This window comes from Calidris pugnax, unplaced genomic scaffold, assembly GCF_001431845.1.
Source record: "Calidris pugnax isolate Ruff unplaced genomic scaffold, ASM143184v1 scaffold1, whole genome shotgun sequence".
NCBI classification, from domain to species: Eukaryota; Metazoa; Chordata; class Aves; order Charadriiformes; family Scolopacidae; genus Calidris; species Calidris pugnax.
Genome location: NW_015090800.1, coordinates 5,765,174 through 5,781,985, shown reverse-complemented (window position 1 = coordinate 5,781,985; position 16,812 = coordinate 5,765,174). Strand labels below are relative to the sequence as shown.

Genomic DNA, 16,812 nt, shown 5'->3' with positions numbered 1-16,812 from the left:
CATTCATGGCTGCATACACATGCTAAATTATGATACTTTGGAAGTAAAAAGTCATGTGCTGCGAAAGACATTAAGAGCAACTCTACCCTGCTTTTCCATGGTCAAACATCAGAGCACTAAATATTTCATTTTTCCCCTTAGGGGTTTCTCTTGCATGGACTTGTATAATGACTACTTTAAACTCAAACCAGAAAAGACACAGAAGCTGGACCTGCTAAAAACCAAACTCTTGAAGTACTGGCGCACCTAAAAATATTTTTAAAAAATATTTTTAAGGACAAGAAGCAGTATTGTAATTGTTTTCCAAAGGGGAGCTCAAAAAGTGAGCTACATACAAGAAGTATGGGGCAAAGCAAGCCCTCAAACCCACGATTAGCAAGTACCTTCATGTTGCAATATCCTTCCTGTCCAAAAAATTAAAACAGAAACCTACAGCATAGGTATTTTTCAAAATACTGTTCATTTTTACCGTAACAATATCATCTGCTGCAGTGTCCATCCATTCCTCTGGGGGAGGGAGGAGGGCCACGTTTCAGAAAGAAAATATTTTAGTAAATCAATTAATATCAGAAATCACAGCAAAGGAATCAAACTTACGAAGTTGACAGAAAGAGTTCCCTTGCGTTGCCTCATCTGCATTCCAAATGCTTCTGATCTGGTTCCCTTGCGTCTTCTTGTCACCTCATCTTGAAGTAAAATAAAGTTAAATGTTATTGATATCACATCGAGATAGATTTAACTTTCAAAAACAACATAGATGTCCAGCCTGCTACCCTGCCATTTGTATTAGAAACTACTGGATAAGCCAAAAAAAGCAAAAATGTTTTGTTGTACCTGGGCTATTTAAAATAAACAGTAGAAAAAACATATTTTGCTTATCCTCACACGTGATCCCAATTGCCTCACGAAACAGAGTGAATTACACTCATAATTTGTGCACTTAGCTGGTAGGATCAGTTTCCATATTGTCGAATCCTGTTTTCCCTTCCAGTCATGCAACAGCTGCTTAATTGTTATTGTTACTATATAATACATAAAGAGCTGAAACTACGCCAAGTTACATGAAGCACCCTGTAAATCTCTCATGAATGAAATCCTAGAATACTTAGCTTTCTTTTTCCAGTTACAATGATTTGCTTACTTCTTAATCTTGTCTCTAGAGACATGCAGAAAGATTTAACAGCCTCGTAACTTTACAAAGCGATCAGCCCAAGATTTAATTACCCTCTTTATCCTTTGCTCCTAATGCCAGGCCCATCATCTTGGGTCCAGCTCCAAAGATCTGCAGCTTCTTCAGTTCAGTATTTCTACTCATTTCTCCTGCCTCTGCCTAAAAATAAAACCAAGACCACATCAGCACAAATCATCAATATTTCCCCATCAGGTCTCTTCATAATTTGTTTGAATTCCACTGTCTCACAGCATCAGCTCATTCAAAAGAGAGGAAATGAGAGGCACAAAAGGACATGATTTTCTGTTCCTAAAGCAAATAAACAAACTCAAGTGGAATAAAAGACAGAATTGTTGTCCCATCTTTCCAAATTATTTTCCATTTAGGATTACAGATAAACTACAGGAAGTCACTTACACAGCAAATAAGAGAACTAGGTTTGACATTTAGCAAAAAAATAAGAAGAACGCTCCAGTAGCATTTTCCAAATCCGCCACAATTCAGTCAAGCACTTGGATGTTAACACATACACTGTTTCAACAGGATTTTTTTTTTTATTTGCTTCCTTGAATAGACACATACACATGACACTAATGAGTTCCAACCTACTTCCTTAAGCTTGGCTGCTCCTGAATTTATTTGTGATGAAATGTTTTAAGAACAACTCTTGAAATCACTACTCGTGGTGCCCTTGCAACCTCAAAATCAGAGATGGAAAGGCCCACTAGGAGACAACTCCATGCCCCAGCCAGTGTTGTTTCCTGAAGTGTTCTGTTTGACTGAACTTCTTCCTGTTGCCCATTACTCACCTACATCATTTTCCCACATCACTGCCACTAACTTAACAGCAAACAGAACCTACATATTCTGTTTCTATCCACAATGCAATCACCTTGGTATTTTTCTTTATGGTGCATTCTTATACTTTGAAAACCCTTTCTAAGCTGATACAGAAGGCCACTAAATTTCCATCATTTGCAATCTTCCTCCTGAAATTTACTCATTTTAAAAGGTCTCAGCAAATCTAATTCCAGCAAGGTTATCTCCAAGGAATTTACTGATGATACTTCCCCTGTTATTTTCTACAGATATGGCCTGATATATCATGCATGAAATCAGCTCCCTTGGGCTGACATGCATTCAGTTTTTAATCAATAACCAAAAAAACCAAGTTCAAATGCACTTGCAATAAAGCTAATAGAAAGACTGAATAAATGGAAATGATCTTCTAAATCAGTTGGTTTTCTTGCTTCCGGAACACATTAAGAGAGATATTATTTCCTAGGCATTATTACTCTAAGGAATTTTTAGTGATCTTTAGAGCCTCTGTTCCCAATGCACTATGTATGTGCTATGCCAACCAGCATATTTCCAAGCTGATTATTGCTGATATTCTAATTTTAAACACTGATGTATTCTATGTTGCTATAAAATTATTTTCACTTTAGGTATATGTTACCAGCTTTCTAAGCCCACTCTGAAACTGCACACATTAACTCCTAATTTTTTTGTTATAACTTCCCCACTTTTTGGCTAACAAGTCATAAGGAAACACTGATTTTTTTTTTTGCTGCACAGGAAAGCCTACCACCTGGAGACTTCATAGTCCCCCAATTCCCATTTGAAATTCATTAACATCTTATCTATTATCTCAATTAATAGAACCTGACAGAATCAACCTACACTACATTTCTCAGCACAGTACAATTTTTCCATTATTTCAGTAACACTTACGAACAATCTCCACAATTTCTCTCTCCTACTATTGTGACCTAAGATAATTTTCTCAATGACACCTGAAAAATAATTTTACTATCATATTTACTAGAAGTAAATCATTAACATGTAGCAACCTCTCTTCAGTTTTATAGCTTTTTTAGAAATGCATTGCCCAAATGTATTTTCATAACTCTGTTGCCCAGATTTACTTGGATTCCACCAAACATAAGTAGATATAATCCATTCATGCCCAGATGGAAAAAGCTATACAGTTTTCAAAAAGAACAGGTTGCATCTTGAAAGTTGAAATATTTTTTAAAAATCAGATTTCTATATAATCTTAAGAACACTACCAGTATATTGATAGTTCAATTTGTGAATGCCAAAAGCAGTCAGATGCCTCACTGAATTTAAGATGGTACAAAACCACCAAACTCAAAACTGTGAGCACATGGAAGTGGCACTTTGCATTCCTTGTCATTTTCTCATTGCTAACAGCACAAAACTCCATCAAAGTTCTGCATTAATTTTTTTTTCCATGTAACAAAAAGCTAAATGAACTTTATTAAACTGCAGTTCTATTCTCAGCTTCTCTTCTTCCTGAAGGATGCAAATCCTTGATTCATTTACCTTCTCAACTGAATGTACAATCCAAAGGCTTTTCTTGCATATGGGTGAATCCTAATAACATGATCCAGTTACATTGGATTCACACACTATCTTTTCTCTGTTGTCCTACCCTCATCAGCTTTGAAACATTTGCATCCCCATCCCTCCACACCCAATACACAAGATCGGAACACTTACAACCACTAATCAAAATATTTATGGGTTCGGGGCATTTGTCAGCATCTCCCAGAGTTCTCTTATTTCACACAATTCTCATGGAAAGAACTGTTTCAAATTTAAAAAATGGAAGCTTAATTTAATAAAGTCCATTATTCTGAAACCACTCAAATTTGTAGAAGAAACCTGAAATCAGATATTAGTTAGAATTAATTTCTTTAAAAAAAAAAAAGTATCTCTGGACATTAATATCCTTTGAAAAGACAGCGCTTCATTATCTTTTTGTTCCAGTACTGCATTTCTCTACCATAAACCATCGTGATGTAACCTCATTAGACAAATCCCTTGCCAGTTAAAAATATAACCTAACAGATCATCTATGAAGATACACTACTCTCTTCTAAGGAAGAAGTAGTCTCCTAAATTTAACCTTTCCTTAAGGATATTCTCCTTTCCTAATCTGAACTCCTACTTTTTGTTGTGCTTTTCTTTACAAGCCTTTAAGAATTCAGTTGCCCTGCTCCCGTTCTGTGACAGCTTTCTTCAGAGAAAATGGAAAGAGAATGAAGCATTAAGTTTATTTTTGAGCAGAATCTCTCATCACCAAATTATCCCCTTCCTATTCAGAGGCATTGTATTCAACTGACATTTGACTGTAGCCAAATGGATAATGTAGTAACCAAAGATTCCCAACCCATCTTTCACAAAGGAGAATTCTCATTCCCTATTTTCTTTCATTTTTCACTTTCTCTAAAAAATTCACAAAACTGCTGTTTTAAGTCTGCCACTCCCTTCTGCTGCTGAGACTTTTTTGTTTATTTCAGTAATTTCTGCTACTATCTTTATGCTCTCTTATTTATCACCCATTCTTAGGTAAGTTATCTGCAAGACGACGATGCAGAGCATTTCTGGAAAGTACTTTTAGCACTTGGAAGAAATCTTCTGTGATGCAGAGGTCAGTATAGTTATCCACAGTCACTAGCCAGGCATTGGACTATTTGGCACACTACACAAGTAATTCAGATGTTTCAGCTAGAGCAGAATGACATTTATTTAGCAGGTGTTTACATTACTTGCATATTACCTGTTCTCTGAAGATTATCTAGACAATCTCTGGTACAATTCCAGGTAAGCACTTCAAACAATAAAAAAAGAGTCCTGCCTACAATAAAGGAGGTGCACTGAAATCTGCAACAATTTCTTAGCATTCCCCAGATATTTACACTTCTATCATTTGGGGCTACTGAGGATAAATCTCTTTCTAAATACAGTCCCAGAGTTGATATAAGAGTTATACACAGCTTCCAATGCAGACAAAAAAAATACTTTTGCTGGCTGTGTAAGTAGGTTGAGTTTTTCCTGCATTAAGGAACTAATTTCAGCCATTTTAATAACTGTCATGCTTAAAAGACAGCATAGTTGGAGGCCTAATAAAAGGCATTTTAATATTATATATATTTAGCTTTTGCAGATGATCCAAGTAAAATGACTTCTCTCATTTCTGAAATGAGGCAGCTATCCTGTGCCAGGATCACCAGAGAATCGTTTTTTTCCCAACAAGGAGAAATGAGAAGTATCATTATTCTACTGAAACCAGCAGAGAAGGAGATCCACAGGATCTTAATAATGTGACACTTATCTCACGTATGAGAAAAAAAGGTTAGACTGACATCCCACAGGATAACCAAAGCAGAATTCCACATAACAAATGCTGCAGGAACTGAAGTGGTCATTCTCTAGTTTTTCTTGATAGCTCACTACCAATATGAGATTCAAGTGATGTGGTACGATCACAGCCTGAGACTGGCTTTGTGAGATGCATTGTTACATGGCTACGATAAATAAAATCAAGTCAGTTTCAGTAAGTTAAGAAAACAGACCCCAAAAAAAAGGCAATTTAGTCAAAATCATCAGAGAAAAGATGAAAGCTTATAAAGGATATTCAAGTGACTAGATTTCAGTGACTAGAAAGATGGATTTGAAAACAGCAGTTTAAGAGCATTTGAAAAAATTATGTGGTGCTTAAGATGTCCAGAATGGCATCAAGCAGTAAGTTTACTGCATATAAAAACCAGCTTTCACCCGTGTTCTGCTGATTGGCCAGCAGGGAGCTGTGAGGAGCCTTGGGATGCTGCCTGCCGTAGGTAAAGGCCTGCTCTAAACCGTGCAAAAGAAGCAATGGAGCCATCAGGCCCCCAAGATTATTTCAGCAAAACAGCCTTTAAAATAGTGGTGATTCAGTTTGAGTTAAGATTTAGTGGGGAGTACTCCCAGGATTTAATATCACCAAGTAGAATATCAGATGTTCCTGGAAATCCAGAAGAAAACAAACTGCTTTTCAGTAGAAAAACTGTGGAAATCCTATACAGTTCCAGCCATCACTAAGCATCTGCCCTCGTATCTTGTTTCATTCCTCACAAAAACAGTCTGTCCAGCTTGAAATAATAAGTCCCAAGTGCAGTTTCAACAATTAATAAAGACTTACCGACATATATTTGCATTCATGTAACTAAATGGTGCATTTTAAAAAAGTTCTAGAAAACTTCTCAAACTTTGTACAAGCAGAAACTTCAACATCATTCCACAGATATTTTTTTTTACCCATTTAGTTTTCACAGGTATATTCACTACCAAGGTACACAGGCACCCATCAACAAACAAAAAGGTTTTGAAAGTTTTTAGATACTTTAGATAAGTAAATCAGACCCCAGAGAGACATCCTTCTCTGGATTTTATTTAAATGAAGTCTCCTTCCTGGTGGTGTTTTTCAGCAAGCTCCTACAGCCAGACAGAGGCTGCTGCACTGCTGCAAAGACTAATTGCTCTCTGGCCACAAGAGCCAATTAACAGGGGTACCTGGGATTTGACACGCCTGGTTCTCTTCAGCACAACGTTCATTCTCGAAGCCTGCTTTGGGGAAGCCTGGGCATCTGAGCTGAGGTCTTCAGCCTCCACTTTTTCTTTGAGGTCCATGTTTGGCTTTTGGATGCCCTAGAGGATCAGAGCACAAGACACAAGGTTGATTGATCAGGCAGTGCTGATCATTCCATGGTCTGCAAATCATTCTCTTTGCTAAGGAACAGGACGAGTGAAATAACGCAGCATTAAACAAGCCATTTGGACAAGAGACCAATTAATCCACACACCCTTCAAATAAGGAAATTGAATCTTAACTACCAGCTTACAGGAGAGAAAGACATCTTTCCACTCAATAATATAATCTTTTGTCCTGTTTTCCTTCCCAATATGCTTGGCCTCAGTCCTATAAAGAAATGGCTATCAGAAAATAACTACACAAGGTAATGCTACAACTTCTAGTGCTCTTCTGTCACAGGAAACTATGAGGGTGCTTCTGGGTTTGTTTACGTAGCTGAAGCTTCTGAAAACATAGACCCTGTGTCCTAGTTTCATAGGCAATAGCAAGTAGTCTTCTATGTGCAGTTTGGGTCCCCTCCTCATATCCTGAAAGAAAAGCATCTCACCATAAGGCTGACCCCGGACTGAAAGAGCTCATAGGGGTATAAGATCCGTTCGTAATGAGACTTGAGTAATGACCCTGTGCCTTTTCCTGGCAGGTAGCCAAGCCGACTTGCCACTTTAGACCATTTCTTCTCTTTAGTGACTACTTCAAAGCCTCCTTTGCTGGCAACGATCTGAAACGCATAAATCAAAAAGTTAAGGATTTTGAGCTGCTCTCACCACCTTGCACAAACTAAAAATTACACCAACCAAATGTTAAAAGATTCTATTAAATAATGACAGAATGCTGAATTTAGTTTTTGTTTCCTGAAAGACTAGTACTTTAAGCACTTATTTATCCTCATGACTTAATATAAACATGACAATTTTCCTAGTAAATGTAAATTGTGTACTGTCCAAGACAGAAGGAGTCCAACAGTTAAGATTTATGATACTTTGGAACGAATACAAACCTCACCATCAGAACAAACTGAAAAGTTAACTCTCACCAGACTTGTACCCTGATGCAAAACATAAGCCTGGCCAGGAGAGAAGCCCATTCTAACAAACCACAGGGAGAAGGGGGAACTGGGGCTCACAACTTCAGTGTTATAGAAACTCTAACCAAACCCTAAGTGGAAGGGAGACTACTGTAAAAAGAGGAGAAACTGAATTTACCTTCCTTAAAATTAACTCGGTCCAATTTTTACATTGGGCTTCAACTGGTTTGAGCCTAGTAATTCACATACAGAACTAATGTACATAGAATGAAAAATGATAGACCATTTGCCTCCAAGCAATGGTCCTAACAGCACGCGAGTTCCTTCCTCAGAAACACTGGCCACATTTCCACTGCTTCCATTCCCTTTATGGTTTCACTGCCAAGTAGCTTAAAACCCAAATGGACTGTAATTTCATTTATAGTATTGTAAGACTAATAGCATCTTTACAGTGTAGTTTTGCATTACAGTTCTTTACACATGAGGACTAGATTTCATGTTTAATGCTTCAGACTGTTAGCAACCTTATTGCAAAAAACATTTTGTATCTATAGTAAAATTTATAGCCTACAATTGAGGCCAAGGTAAATTCAAATATCTAAGTGTGACAGTGACAAATTATTTAATTCTGGTTCCTCCTATAATCAGAGTTAGCTGCACTTAAATAACGAACAACAATATTGCTGTTTTCTTTTTCTCATATTTACAGCAAAGTACTAGAAAAGCCTTTTTAAAAGAAACTATTTCTAAATTTCAACTTGTCTTCAAACAGTCTGTGAAAATTTTATTTCTAAAATTATCTATACACAAACCATGGCTAGAGCTGCCACTAAGTAACTAAATAAGCTTACACCTGAGCATCTGCAGTCAACTAACATGTTCCAACTCAAAAGTGACACACGTATTTCCCAGTACCACTATGATATTCTGCATATCCCAGTAAACCACCATAGACATGAAAATAATAAAAAAATCCAAATACCAAAGGACATTTTATCAGCTTTTCTCTGCATTTTAGCAGCAATTCCAGACCATCAAAAAGAATCATATCATAGTGTACCAGGTCAGAAGGGACCTCAAGGATCATTTGGATGATCATTTGCCTCTCTTGGCAAAAGCACAGTCTAGACAAGATGGCCCAGCACCCTGTTCAACTGAATCTTAAAAGTGTCCAATGTTGGGGAATCCAGCACCTCCCTGGAGGAATTATTCCAATGGCTGATTGTTCTCATAGTGAAAAGTCTTCCTGTGGTGTCCAATCACAATCTCCCCTGGAACAACTTGTACCCATTACCCCTCACTTTTTCCATGTGACTCCTTGTAAAAACTGAGTCTCCATCTTCTTTGTAGCCACCCTTTAAATACTGGAACATGGTGATAAGATTTCCCCTAAGCCTTCTTTTCCTCAAGGCTAAACAAACCCTATTCTCTCAGCCTTTCCTCATATGGCAGGCTTCCCAGTCCTTTGATCATCTTGGTGGCCCTTCTCTGGACCCTCTCCACCCTGTCAACATCTTTTTTTGTATAATGGGGACCAAAATTGAACACAGTATTCCAGGGTGGCCTGACAAGCACTGAGTAGAATGGAATAAAGACTTCTTTATCTCTGCTGGTGATGCCCTTGCAGATGCAGCCCGGCATCCTGTTGGCTTGCTTTGTTGCAGCATCACACTGCTCACTCGTATCAAGCTGCTTGTCCACCAGGACCCCCAGGTCCCTTTCCACAGAGTTGCCCCCCAGGTGGGTAGATCTCAGCCTGTGCTGCACTCCCGGGTTCTGTTTTCCCAGGTACAAGACCTTACACTTGTCCTTGTTGAACTTGATAAGGCTCTTGTTAGCCCCCTCTTCTAGCCTATCCAAGATTATGACTTCTTTAAAAATAAAATCTATTGAGATCTTTATCTTTTTACTTACCTAGGAGAAAGAAATCTTGATGGGGAAACTGATGCTAACCTAGAAGCACTAGAACTACTATACTTACATACATTCCTTACTGTGCAAGAAGTCGTCTACCTATTTATATTAACAATCCATCTTTAGCAGGTAGGTTTACAACAGTAAATAGATTTTGCCAGTGCAAAAGCAAACACCAACAAAGATTTGTGTGCAAACTTTGCACAACAAGACACCAAACATAACTATAGGAGTACAAATTTCAAGCCAGCCCTAAGCCTAGCCTGTCTTGGAAATTAAAATAATTATTCCAGAAGCTGAAATTATAAATTCTCAAAGATCTATATTTATGTCAGGTGGAGAACTTCTATTGGGAGAGAGGAGGAAGCAATTACAAAACCAATTCATTACGGAATTGCTAGGTCAGGAGCTGAACTGAAAGCAAGTATACCATTGCCTTCTCAGAAACCACCTCAAACTCCTGCAGCTCTACTGTATGTAAAAAAGGAGAACTAAAAAGCAAGAAGCCAGGTGACATCAGGATGTTCAAGCTCTTTACCAGGTAACGAATACATACTGTAAAGAATTCAACCAAGGGCAACTGATTTAACTGAGCTTAACATGTCTGCCATAACCATTCAATTTTTAAGTATTCTTTCACTCTATTTTTTCCACTCTCACTTAATCTCCATATTAATGAGATTAACGCTTTAAAACAAGCCCTCTTTGCTGCTGGCCTCTTGAGCTTGAATGAAAAACGAGTTCCCAATCAGAACAAGGCCTACAATTGCTTACTCACCTTGCTTAGACCATACAGATCCAGTATTTTTCTCTCAACCACGGGGATTTTTAAATTGGATCCTTGGAGCTCCCAAAATTTTGCTAACTGATCCAAGAAGTCCAGCTTCACTCTTGTCATTGCCTGCAATCAACAAAGACAAACGCGTATGTCTCAAAACAAGTGTGACAGTATCTTGTAGTCCCAAGAAAAAACATGGCAAATATTTATAGTGTTTACATTTTCAAAGTGAAACTTGGCAAGTGAGGCATTTCTTAGTCATGTAAGAAAAAAAATCTATTAACAGAAATACTGACAAAAAAAAAAATCTTTACAAACAGAAAATCACATATGCTTTTCTCTCTGCATTTAAGATCCTATAAACCAAACTGCTACATAACAATTTCCTGCTTTGAACCAAAATGCATACTTAGGAAAAATCAGCATTCCAGGGAGAAACACCACAGCAATTATTAAAATAGACATTGAGGTAGGGGAGAGAGGAGGAGAGTTACAAACGGTTTTTATATATGCCTTAACCATACAGAAGGACCTCCTCCCTTCAGTATTTTTGGATACTCAAATCACTTTCCATAAGGAGACCCATTTACAAGTCAAGCGATACATTTTGATATATGAACAGAGCAAGGCTTTGAGAAATATTATAGAGAAAAGAAGAAATAAGAACAGAATGGGACTCATACTGCTTTCAGGAAATGTCCCATATATTTTTGAATTGCAAAACTAACCAACTGCAATAAGCCTAGAAAAAAAAAAAACAGTCCATTTTAAGGCTTAAAATTCATTATCAAGACACTATAAGGTAACCAGGGGCTTCAGAACAGCAGTAAATATTTCAAGAAAAAAACATTAATTGCCTGTGCAGCTCTGAAGGCCAGACACTGGCTGCTCTTACTACACAACATGGTACTTGGCATTCATTTAAGACATTTCCAGTTGAATGTGAAAAACTCTTGTGGTTATTTTGGGTAATAAAATAAAACCCAGACGTTTCTCAAAGCCGTGGAGAGTCATTTTATATGAATTCTGCCACTGCCAAGAATAAACATTGATGTGGTCTATGGGTTTCTGAAGTTTCTCCCATCTAGAAACTTGCCAAGATGCAAATCTCAAGTGAGGAGACCTCCTGCTTTCAGTGCACACAAAAAATGTCAACAGTGAAAAGCTCACCTCCAGTTCATTCAGGCGCTGAATTCGTGGAGTGAAACGAAAACTTTGTACTTCACATGCAAATGGAGGCTGCCAGTCCTAAACAGAGACAGAAAGACATTTTATTCCTTCAAGAAACTCCTCAAAAAAATGCACGAAACAGGAGACCCTAACAATGTCTGAGTAAACAAGTTCCCAACAGTAAATGAGTTTCTCAGTACAACTGGTGATATCATTTTACAATTTTATGACATTCTTTTAAATCATGTTCTTTCCATGATATTTTAGTTTGAAGAAAGACATCCTCACAGAATTAAAAGTATAAAAGAAAATAAGCTTCAAAGCATTTCAGTATGCATTACCTCACACTGAGTTTAAACATGATACCCTGTAACTTGTTGGTTATTTATTTACTTTTTTTAAAGTTCCATATATCCTGCACATTGCAAAATTCTCACCATCAACAGTGACAAACAGCAAATCAAGTACATTATTATGCACCTAATTTTTTTCATGTTTGTCTACAGTCATTTCAATAAAGATAAGACAGTCCAGCTCTTTAACAGAAATGAAGCCTTAAATAATTACTTTCTCAACACAGTCAGCAGTGCCTCCCAGCCCCATTTCTGAAAACTCTGTTACAACATCAAGAGAAGTATAATTCAGCTTTTTAGTACTTTTTAAGAAAGCTTAAGTTATAGTAGATGGTCTACTTGGCAGTAAATACAACAGAGTAAGGACGTCCCATTCCAGGTGGACGAGCCACACTAAATATTTATTATTTGCACTGCTGCAGCACATAAAGGCCTCAAACACAATCGTAAAATATTTACAGCTTCTAATAATGGAAAAGAATAATAAATCAGTAAGGTTTGTATAAAGTGTCTGACTTAGCCCTTATTGCAGGTTGCAAATCAACCCGACGCGTGCATCCTGCAAAACCCTGCAATGCAAACAGCTAAGCAATCAGGGAGAAACACAAAAGCCTTCAGCGGCCAGGAAAGTTCTAGTTATTCTCAATGAACAGGATCTGGATCGGTTTCTTGTGGCCTCTCAACCTAAGCCATTCTGCTTATTTTAGAAAGGGCAGCCCCTTGGAGGTCAAGTTTTCACTATGTCATTAAACCAACTAAACAGCTAAACAGATTCCAGCAACCCAGCCGGGTCAGAAGGAGAGGAAGGATCATGAAATCCAATCAGCAACCCGTATCCAAGTTGTTCTCAGTTACACGCTTTCTTTTCAGGTTTTTTTTCCCTCCCTCTCTTTCTCAGGGTTTTCAACTGTCTTATCTTACAGTTATCTTTCAAGTTTATTTGTACTTTAATTATTAAATGGTCCTGACGTTCCAAATTGCCCAACGTTCTCATCTAAACGGTTTACCAGGTCACAGGGCAAGTCATCCTAAAATAATGATCAAGTCATCAGAGAGATTAAGCTTCTACCTTTTTAAACTGCTACGTATAAACATAATTCCCCCGGCCAAACAGGTTGGCCGCCCTTCCACTAACAGTTTAAAGACTATGTTTATAAACAATGATCCATTAAAAAGAAATATCCTTCCTCTCCCCCCCTCGCACATCACACGCCCGATTTCACCTACAATGCCTTCGCAGTTTTCACAAGTTGGGTGTTGGTTTGTTGGGGTTTTTTTTAAAGTAAAAAGAGCGTGAAGTCCTGGACGCCGCCATGCACTACTAGTTTCTCACCTGCTCCAAAGCAACCTCTACAAAAGCCAGCTCTGAGGTCCGAGACCTACAGATCGGCTGGTGCCATCGGCACGGACAGCGAGGCCTAAGGACGGCGACACACCAAACCACAAACGAGCCCTGGGAGGGGGGGAAGGGGCTCCCCCGCTCCCCACCTCCACCGCTCAGCCCTCATAGAGCCCGAGGCACACAGCGAGCCCCCCGCCAGCCCCTCCGGGGCCCAGCCCAGCCCCCAAGCCCTGCCCCCAGCCCAACCGGGCGGTACCTTGGGGGGTCGGATCTTGCAGATGCCGGTTTTCTCGGCCAGGCCGCGGATTCGGCCGATGAAACCGAGCGGGTCGCTGAACTCTTCCCAGCTGGGCTCGAACACGGGGCACTCCGGCGGGGGGACAAACTCGGCCGCATAACGCAACCCACCGCCCCCCGACATGGCCGCAGGGGGAGGGCGACGACGGCGGCGGGGAGGAAAGGGGGGGAGCCCTCAGGGGCGGCCGGTGGGGCAAGGCCGGCGGCCGAGGCGCATCCTCCGGCGGCGGCTGGCGGTCAGAAGGGGCGCTGGATAGAGGTCGGAGGATCCGTACGGAGCGGCGGGGGCGGCCGCTAAGCGAGTGTTGTTGTCCCGTTAGCCCCGGGGCTACCTCCCCCCCTCAAACCGCCGAGCCCCTCTCGCTCGCCTTCCAGCTCGCCGGAAGTTACGCGTCTACCTCAGCGCCCTCCCCCCGGAAGTCACACCACGAACGCTGTTGCCTTCCGACCCAAAAAAGTAGTCCCTCCTCGCCGCTCAATTCCCATCAAGCGGCTCCCTAGCGGCGAGGAAACATCCCGCCCGCCCCCTCCGAGCTCCACCGTGCACAGCCGCCGGTGGACCCTCAAAGCTACGTTAGATGGGGGATAAGGAGTCGAGGAGGGGCGGGGCCGCCGCCGCTTCCGGCGCGGAGGAATGTGCGGCGAAACTCGAGCCATCCGCTTCCGGTGCTGGGGAAAGGGGCCGTTTCGCCCATTGTCTGAAGCGCCCTGAGGTAACTCCAGGCCACGCCCCCTTTTCCCCGTAGGCCACGCCCCTCTCCCTCAGGCCACGCCCCGCGACGGCCGTCGCGGGGCGGGGCCTGAGGGAGAGGGGCGTGGCCTACGGGGAAAAGGGGGCGTGGCCTGGAGTTACCTCAGGGCCAAAATGGCGGTTCCTCACAAAGCTGAGACCCCTTTCGTGCCTCTTTTTACCTCATTACGACGTAAATCTTTTAAAAAATAAATAATTCCACAGTTTGGTTGTTTTTTTTCTTTTGCTTTGTTTTTTGTTTTTTTTTTAACCAGCAGCCTGCCTTCGGTGTCCTCACTTTCCCCTCTTTATTTCCAAGGCGCCATGGCAATAACAGGAAAAGTTAATTTCCCTTCGTTTTTTTAAAGCATTTCAAGACCCACTTCAGAGCGATTTTTGTCCTCATTGCTTCCCTGCCGGGTCGAAGAGGTGTCGCCCCTGAGTGGCGTCTCGAGACACAAACGGCTCCGACAACGAAGGGTTAATTTTGACAGAAGTTCTTCGTAAGGAGCAAACTGATATTATAAAACGTCGAGTTTACCAGTGGTTATTAGCTTGTTGCAGTGTCTTCTTATCGTTTTTCCAGGGGTTCCCAGCGTAGAAGCCTGATACCTTTATGACTGTGAAAGTATGTAGAGTGCAAATTTCTGTGCACTCCTGCCATTTTTAATTTTTCTTTTATTATTTCATAGAATCATAGAATGGTTTGGGTTGGAAGGGACCTTAGAGATCATCAAGTTCCAACCCCCCTGCCATGGGCAGGGACACCTCCCACTAGAGCAGGTTCCTCAAAGCCCCATCCAGCCTGGCCTTCAATTAATTAATAATTTGGTTGTGTCTCTCTTCCGATAAGGTTTACCAGGTTCTCCTAAGGAAATGTATATGTATGTAACCTATAGGTGTATGTGCGTGCTATGTTTTGAAGGACCCACAAAAATTTATTGTCATTTAGACAATTATTCTCTGTGGTAGATTAGGCCGAATTGGCCAAAACCACAATCACAGATGGCCCTTCCCTCTCCACCCAAAAGAGAGGAGGAGATAAGGAGATTTATGAGTTTAGAAAAAAACAAACTACTTTAATGAAATATTAATATTAAAGTAAAAAAAAAAGGGAAATAATAAGATGGATACAATAGATACAATATATATAGAACTGTATGAAGCTGCCAGGATGAGGTCACGGGCAGGCACTGGGAAAGTTCCAGGCTGGACTCAGCGATGGATGGGAACTGGATTCCAGCTCTGGAGTCAAGAACACACACGGATTGGGATCAAAGGCAGATGAACAGACAAGAGTCCTCTTCGGACATCGAAGAAAGAGCGCTGACCCTTTGATCCCTCAGCTTTTATACTGAGCATGGGGCAGATGGGATGGAATACTCCTCTTGGTCAGGTTTGGGTCACCTCTCCTGTCCACTCCTCCTCACAGTTGGGACCCCTCTACACTTTTTCCATTTCTGACTCTCCAACGGGGCAAATAACAAAATTGGGTGACTTTGGTTGTTACAGCAATAAGTAGAAGCGAGAGCCTGTCTGCACACCGTTCTGTGGCACGAGGGACAAACGTTGGTCTTATCACTCCGAGAACGAGCAGCCTTCTCCACAATTTAATTTCAGAGAGTTAGAAGAGGCCTAGCTCTGATGTAAAATTACTGAACAGAACGTTGGTTCTCTTTTACCTCCCACCAGGACATTCTCGCACCCAGTGACCCTTCCTGACCCAGGAAGGGGAATCAGGGGGGAAAAAAAACAAGGAAACTCGAGGGTTGAAATATAAACGGATTTAATAGAAGAAGACTAGATAGCGGATCGATATACTGTATAGAGATACCAGGTGTAGAATCAGTATTGATCCCAATACCAATATAAAATATATCTATATATGCATTATATATACTCTGCCCGTTCTATCAGCAGAAAGCCATGCACTCCTGGCCGGGGACAGCAAACGTGGGACACCGCAAGCACTGCGGCTTCAGGAGGAAGGGGAGAAAGGGCTCAGGGGTCCATCACGACAGCAAGAAGTTCTCTGGACCACCACCATCACAGAAGAGAAAGAATTCCTCAGCAAACTTTCTAATTTTTACCGAATGTGACGTTCTTGGTATGAAATAACCGTGTTGGCCAGCTTGGGTTGAGTGTCTCATCCCCGCACCTGGTAAACTGGAGACCTTGAAACACTAGCTAGCTCCAAAACAGTGAAACCCTGAAGCCCCCATGCCATAGCTGGGCTATAAAGTAAATATTTTCACGAATTCAGACACCAGGGCCTTCTAAAAATGCCATTTTTCCAAGCGTGAGTGGAGACCTTACTGAAAAGTAAAATTACTGAAGGAGGAATTAGTCCCGTGTCCCTCAAACCAGGAGAGCGTGTTCTGGGACCACCAGCGCACACCCCACTTCCAAGAGCAGCAGTGATTTAGGCAGGACTCCATGCCGGAAAGTACTTAATCCATGCAAAAGCTGCGTTTTGAAAACCAGCTTTTTACTCATCTACCCACCGATTTTCTTTGCTTTATTGAGAAAACTGGTTAAAAAACAACCAAAAAAGGGATGTTTGGGTAAGTTTTTTGCACCGCTGCTGATGTAA

The 16,812-nt window shown here is 40.8% G+C and overlaps 1 protein-coding gene across 2 annotated transcripts in view; it reads right to left on the bottom strand.

The window, feature by feature from the left end:
- KDM5A (lysine (K)-specific demethylase 5A) overlaps window positions 1–13,652 on the bottom strand; it is a 51,151-nt gene extending 37,499 nt beyond the window's left edge. Inside the window, exons 1-7 of one of the 2 annotated variants that reach the window (XM_014937441.1) lie at window positions 13,449–13,652; window positions 11,498–11,575; window positions 10,328–10,450; window positions 7,159–7,329; window positions 6,533–6,667; window positions 1,225–1,330; window positions 598–686 (exon numbers count right to left, since the gene is read on the bottom strand). In XM_014937441.1, the coding sequence (XP_014792927.1) occupies window positions 598–686; window positions 1,225–1,330; window positions 6,533–6,667; window positions 7,159–7,329; window positions 10,328–10,450; window positions 11,498–11,575; window positions 13,449–13,613 (867 nt within the window). In that variant the 5' untranslated portion in view covers window positions 13,614–13,652. The remainder of the gene's footprint in view (window positions 1–597; window positions 687–1,224; window positions 1,331–6,532; window positions 6,668–7,158; window positions 7,330–10,327; window positions 10,451–11,497; window positions 11,576–13,448) is intronic. The other variant, XM_014937440.1, reaches the window with a different exon arrangement.
- Window positions 13,653–16,812: the final 3,160 nt, after the last annotated feature.